This window comes from Lontra canadensis, unplaced genomic scaffold (assembly GCF_010015895.1).
Source record: "Lontra canadensis isolate GAN:19392208 unplaced genomic scaffold, GSC_riverotter_1.0 scaffold133, whole genome shotgun sequence".
Taxonomy (NCBI): Eukaryota; Metazoa; Chordata; class Mammalia; order Carnivora; family Mustelidae; genus Lontra; species Lontra canadensis.
The window spans coordinates 658,357-664,356 of record NW_022631127.1 but is presented as its reverse complement, the minus strand read 5'-3'; the positions used below and the strand labels follow the sequence as shown (position 1 = coordinate 664,356).

General features: G+C 51.9%; 1 protein-coding gene across 5 annotated transcripts in view; it reads left to right on the top strand.

The window, feature by feature from the left end:
• The first annotated feature begins 1,798 nt into the window (after positions 1–1,798).
• The window catches only part of CFAP92 (cilia and flagella associated protein 92 (putative)), a 70,063-nt gene continuing 65,861 nt past the window's right edge, over positions 1,799–6,000 (top strand). For 3 of the 5 annotated variants that reach the window (XM_032842855.1, XM_032842854.1, XM_032842856.1), the window contains exons 1-4: positions 1,801–1,907; positions 2,524–2,818; positions 3,959–4,149; positions 4,736–4,940. In XM_032842855.1, coding sequence (XP_032698746.1) covers positions 2,557–2,818; positions 3,959–4,149; positions 4,736–4,940 — 658 coding nt within the window. In that variant the 5' untranslated portion in view covers positions 1,801–1,907; positions 2,524–2,556. Of the gene's footprint in view, positions 1,908–2,523; positions 2,819–3,958; positions 4,150–4,735; positions 4,941–6,000 lie in introns of all 5 variants that reach the window. The other 2 variants (XM_032842858.1, XM_032842857.1) reach the window with 2 other exon arrangements.

The following is a 6,000-nucleotide window of genomic DNA, read 5'->3' as shown; positions in this document are numbered from 1 at the left end:
GGCACCCCACATAGTGGCTGAATTCTTAGAATGAGGTCCCCAAAAGAACAAGGCACATGGTACAAGTTACATGGAGTTTGTACGAGCTGGTCTCAGAAGTCATGGTGTCACTTCTGCCATACTATATTGTCTGAGATGATCACAGACATCTCTCTGGGTTCAAGGGGGAAGAGCCTAGACCCATTACTGGATGGGAGGAGTGCCAACATCACTCTGTAAGAAGAACTTGTGGGAGGAAATCTATTGAGGTGGTTAGCTTTGGAAAATACAATCTGTTCCTGGAGAATCAGTGCTGAAGGTCTGGAGTGAAGCCTCAGGATTAAAATTTCCATGTTCTTGGGTGATTCTGAAGCATATCTAGGACCAGGCAATGGGCCCTTGTCTAAGACCCAAGGTCCCTCAATCCTGAGCTCAGAGCTGTCCCCGTTGGAGACATTGCAGAGATTGGCTGCTGCCCTGGGTTATAGTGTGACCAAGGGCCCTTTGGAGGGAAACCAGCCTCAGGCCAGCAGGGGGCACCCGAGGAGCAAGAGGCCTGCTTTTGTGGGTGTGTCCCTAACCTGCCCTTATTTATTAACCTGCCCAGACTGATTCAACCTGAGGAAAGTTGGAGAGTACCAGCTGATGGGCAGTATTTAGGAGTATTTTAGACTACTCCCTCAGCCCCTGGGAGTAGTCTAGGGAGGAAGGAGGGGAGGAGGCAGGGGACCTGGGTTCCGGTTCCAGCTCTGCTACAGTTTTTCTCTTTAGACTTGGGTAGGTGATATCTCCCCTCAGAGCCTCAGTTTCCCCAGGAGTCACATGTGTGGAGCCTCAGCTCCCATTCTCCTAAATGACCTGTGTGAAGTGGAACTGCTCTCCCTTAACAGAAAACCTAATGTGGCTCCCCATTGCCCATAGTCTTGGACTCCTGCCTGCCCTCCACACCTGTGTACCAGGGGCCCTGCCCACCACTCCAGCCTCATTATCCCTTACTTGAACTTGTCATGCAGGTTCCCCTCTGATCTTTTGTATATGCTGTTCCCTCTGCCTGGAATATTTTCTCTTGCTTTCACTGCCTGGCAAACCCCAATGTTTGGCTTTTGTCACCTCCTCCATGAAGCCTGCCCCTGTCTCCTTCTGCTAGTTACCCCTGCGATGTGTCCCTGCACCCTAGCCCCTTGGGTATTCTGTGATCTGCATTGGGAGCAACAGCTAGCTTTCTCTCAGCTGGGGGTATTGGTGGGGAGGGTGTTTGCAGACCAGAACAGCCTTTGGAATTAGTCTGGATTTCAGTCCAGTGCTGCTGCCACATACTCGCCTGTGTGTGACCTCAGGCAGGTCGCCCCACCAATCTAAGCCTCAGTTTTCTCATCTCTGAGTTGGGGATCATGATCGCTAGACAGAATTCTCACGATATTTTAAGGACATCAGCAACAGAAGCAGAGTCTGTGTGAAAGAGGTTTGAGGTGGGGTAGTTTTTAGAGTTTTCAGAGCCCATTGTTTCCATTGCCTTTATCGAAGAATGGGAAGTGGGGGCTGATGGCCCTATAGGGGAAGCAGAAATCCCCGTTCCGGGTACTGTAGGGAAGGGCTAGGCGTGTAATAGGGGCTCACATTCAGAGCAGGAGTTCTTCAAAGATTGAATGAATGAGTGGATGAATGAGTGAGTGAATGAAAGGAAGCAACTGGTTTCTGAATTTGGATATACCTTTTTGCCAGACCTTGTCTGTGCACGGGTCGACCCGCGGCCGAGGCGGGAAGTCCCGCCCCCAGGAGCCCTGCCCGTCTCCTAGCAACGGTCAAACATAATTGGCTCAGCCGAGGCCCGCGGGCCTTCCTGCCTGCGTCCGCAACACTGCGTCCTTGGAGCCTTCTCGCCTAGCGGCCGTGACGCCCAGGCTGCTGCCCAGCGCAACCCCTCTCAGGTACCGAAGGTCCCTCTCCTCCTGCCGCTCCAGCTGGGCACCCCCTTCTAAACAAAACGTTAGCCGGCCTTCCTCCTCCACGGACCCTGAGCTTGTGCCCTGAACCCAGCACTCAGGGCCCATTCGTGCCTTGCCTCGGGGGTTCTCGCCCTCTCTGACCTCACCAGACCCTTGCACGCACTGTCCTCCTGCCCGGTTCGCCTGTCTCTACATTGCAAACTCATCCGTGCTTTGGCCCTGCTCTCACCCCGACGCTTCTCCTAGTGGAAGCACAGGGTTCTCTCCCAGCTTTGCGGTCCTTGGGTAATTGCACTGACCTGGAGCTGGCGTTCTGGAAGTCCCGGTGATTGACTTGTGAAAGGAGGAGCAGCTGGGACTGGGGGAGGATAGAGACTCAAGCTGGAGAAGCTGAGGTTGCTTGTTTTCCCGATCACTGCAAGCCACCATTCTCAGTGGTTCATTGTTGAGTGCCTACTGTGTGCCAGGCAGTGTCCTAGGCCTTGGCCGTTCAACCCAGGAAAGGACAAGGGATGGGAAGGTGGGTCATCCTGAAAGAGGCAGGGCTTCCCTCCTGGGAACAGAAGGAGGTGACAGCAGCACCTTTATTTTCTTGTAGCCAGGAGTGCCACACCAGTGGGTGCTCAGCAGAATGTCGCTGAACGCCTGGGAGTGGGAGGATGAGGACCCGGTGAGCATGGGGCCCATGTCCTCCATGGCCAGCTTTTACCAGTCTGGAAGTGAGTGTGATGTGGAGGAGTACCTGAAGGTCAAAGCCCAAGCCCAGGAGTCGGACTCTGAGCACCCCTGCAGCAGCGAGTCCTCATTTGGGCTTGCTAGCACCTTCAACTCCGATGTGCCCCAGGCTGTCCCCTGCAAGTTCATCATCTCACTGGCCTTCCCAGTGAACACTGGTAAGTGCTGGAGCAGAATCCTAACACCCTCTGCAAAAAGGGGTGTGCCCATAACCTTCCCCCAGAAGTTTGGGGCACCTGAGCTCCCTCCACTGGCTTCCCCAAGTGAGGTGTCCAATGCCAACGGCAGAAGTCAGGAAGGAAACTGCAATTTTAGGGGCCTGCTGTGGGCGGGGCAAGTAGGTGATTAATAGGCTTCCCGTGCTCAATCCTCTCAACCCTAAAAAGCAGGTGGTACTATTTCTGCTTTTTGCAGGTGAATGAATGAGGAAGAGATTACAGAATTGGTTCGCATAAGCTGCCTGTGCGTCCCCAGATTCCTTGTTTAAGTTCTCAGATGTATTGAATGAAAATCTCTGAGTGTTTGGATATATCGATTATCTGTTGCCCCCCAAATTCTGCGTAACAAACCCAAACAACTCCCCAAGTCAGGGGCCCCAAACAGGAATCCCTTGTTCTCCTGGATGAGCAGGTCAGCGGATCCAGGCTAGGCTTCCCTCGGTGGCTCTGTTCTGCTCCCCGTGTCTCTCATCCTCCTCCGGGACATGTGGCTTAGCCAGACACAGTCTTGCTGAGGAAAGGCAGAGACACCTGGGAGGGTAAGCCCAGACATCCAAGAACTCTTCTGGCCTTCGGGTACCTCCCACCTGCTCACAGTATTTTGACAAAGCAAGTCCCATGGTTGGACCCCTAAGATCAGGGGCAGAGAAAAGAACTCCACCTTGATATACATTTTTTTTGTCTACTTGCACTACCCCCTGAAGATTAATTTCAGCTTCTCCTTGTAGTTCTATCCATTCTTGCCTCTTTGGTTAGACACATACTATGTTTAGAATTGACCTGTCTTCTTGGTGACTTGAACTCTTTACCTCGAAGACCAGGGGGAGGTAGGCAAAGCGCCACAGGTGAAAAATGTAAGGAGGCACATGCTCTCAGCGTGATGCAGTGAATTTCTGCCCTCTGTTACCCCACTGGCTAGGGGGCCCCGACCTGCCTCTCAGCCCCCCAGGCAGGGCAAGCAGCACGCGGTGGGCGGCCTCCCATAGCATCAGGCTCTTTCTTGTTTCCAGGGAACCGTGGAGATGGATGTGCTTTCCCATGTGAGGTTCAGCCAAGACTCATTAAATCCATGTCTTCCAGGTTATAAAGGAAAATATACAGGTTTGATGGAAAAACATAAGAAACACCCTAAAATGGACAAACCTGCTGCAAAGTTTCGCCGTTACTACCACATTGAGTATTTCCTTCTGCCAGATGATGCGGAGCCTAGAAAGGTTGACATGGTGCTGTTTCCCCTGGTGGCCAAAGTGTTCCTGGACTCAGGAGTAAAGGTGTGTGTGTGTGTACCTCGCATAGAGTCTGCTATGGCGGAAAGTGCACTTGCTTTCCCTCGGAGCTTGCTAGAAATGCAGGGTATCATGTTCCACCCCAAACCTACTGAATGAGAGTCCACACCGACCTAATAATATCCATTACCGGACTTTCCATTTAGATATCTTTTTCTAGTCATTTCTTTGGTGTTTTGAAACATTTTGCCGCTCTTGTGATTTCCTTCTCTGCATGAGTACCCCGTGTGTCAAGGTGTGAGCACACCTGCCTGCTAGGACACACACACACACACACACACCCGCCTGCCTGTGGCCCAACTCTGGTTCAGTGCTTGGAAGTCACTGGAAAGGGCAGGATGGGCAGGTAATTGCTTTGACTCTTTTTTCCGATAAACCCAGAAGTGTGACAGGGCCCCGGCCAGGACACCGATCTCCTGAAGTGAGGTGGGAGAGGGGGAGCGCCAGGCCCAGAAGGCAGACAGGTGGAGAGCAGTGCCCTGGAGGGCAAGGCCAGTGAGGGTGGGTAACCTCAGGCTGCTAAGCCCCCTAGTCCTGCACACTTAAAGCCTCTTGGTGTTCTTTTATACAGACAGTGAGGCCGTGGCATGAAGGGGACAAAGTCTGGGTGTCATGGACCCAAACTTTTAACATCAACGTGACGAAGGAATTACTCAAGAAAATAAATTTTCACAAAATAACCTTGAAGGTCTGGGACGCAAAGGACAAGGTTTCAAGAAAAGTCCGGTATTACCGGTTAAAGAATACTGGGTATTCCGAAGATATGGGATCTTTCGGTAAGTTGGGTATCCGTTTTATTTGAAACACTTCTACCGGCGTGTGATTTCTCACCAGGAGCAGGATCAAAGCCAGTGTCCCCTCTTTTCCTTCATCTCACCTTCCTGGGGCACATGTGGTTTTGGGTGTCAGTCCCTCCAGGACAAGCTTGAGCTTCCGGAAGTACTGCCCCCTGGAGTTGTGTCTGAGGGTGGGCGGTGTCTGTGCATGTGCGGCGCTCACCACCTCTACCTTTGCCGCATTTCTGGACTTCCTGTCCCCAGGCAGCACCCACACGTGGGTTTCCCACTGGCTTGTCTCCTGGCTGCGTATTGGGTGGTTTTGGTTTTTTTTTTTTTTTTTTTAAGGATTTTATTTATTTATTTGACAGAGCAAGAGACCACAAGCAGGGGAAGAGGTAGGCTGAGGGAGAGAGAGAAGCAGGCTCCCCTGCAGAGCAGGGATCCCGATGTGGGGCTGATCCCAGGACTCTGGGATCATGACCTGAGCAGAAGGTAGACACCTAATCATCTGAGCCACCCGGGTGCCCCATACTGGGTGTTCACTGATGAAAAAGACACCACGAAACAAGAGAAAACTTAAGAATCCCATGACCCTGAGACAACCATATTAATCTTTTCATAGAGACCCTCTAGATTCTTATTTGGGTAAATATATTTCTTAAAGATTTTATTTATTTGTTTGAGAGAGAGGGAGCACAAAGAGGGGATGGGACAGAAGGAGAAGCAGACTCCCCACTGCACAGGGAGCCCAACGCAGGGCTCTGTCCCTGGACCCTGAAACCATGACCCCAGCCAAAGGCAGACACCCAACCAAACTGAGCCACCCAAGTGCCCCTAGGTGAATATTTCTTCAATGCCAGAAAGTCTCTTTTTGAGCTCACCTCCAAGGAGAGCTAGGGAGAGTGGAAAGATCCAGGCTTGTAAATCAGCTCAATTCAACCTGTCTCCCATCTTGAACTAGCCAATGACCTTGGGCACCCTCCCACTTTCTCTTCTTATATGCTTCAAGGCAGGGTAATGGGAGTGTACCCAGCCCCCAGCAATGAGAGAGTGTGTG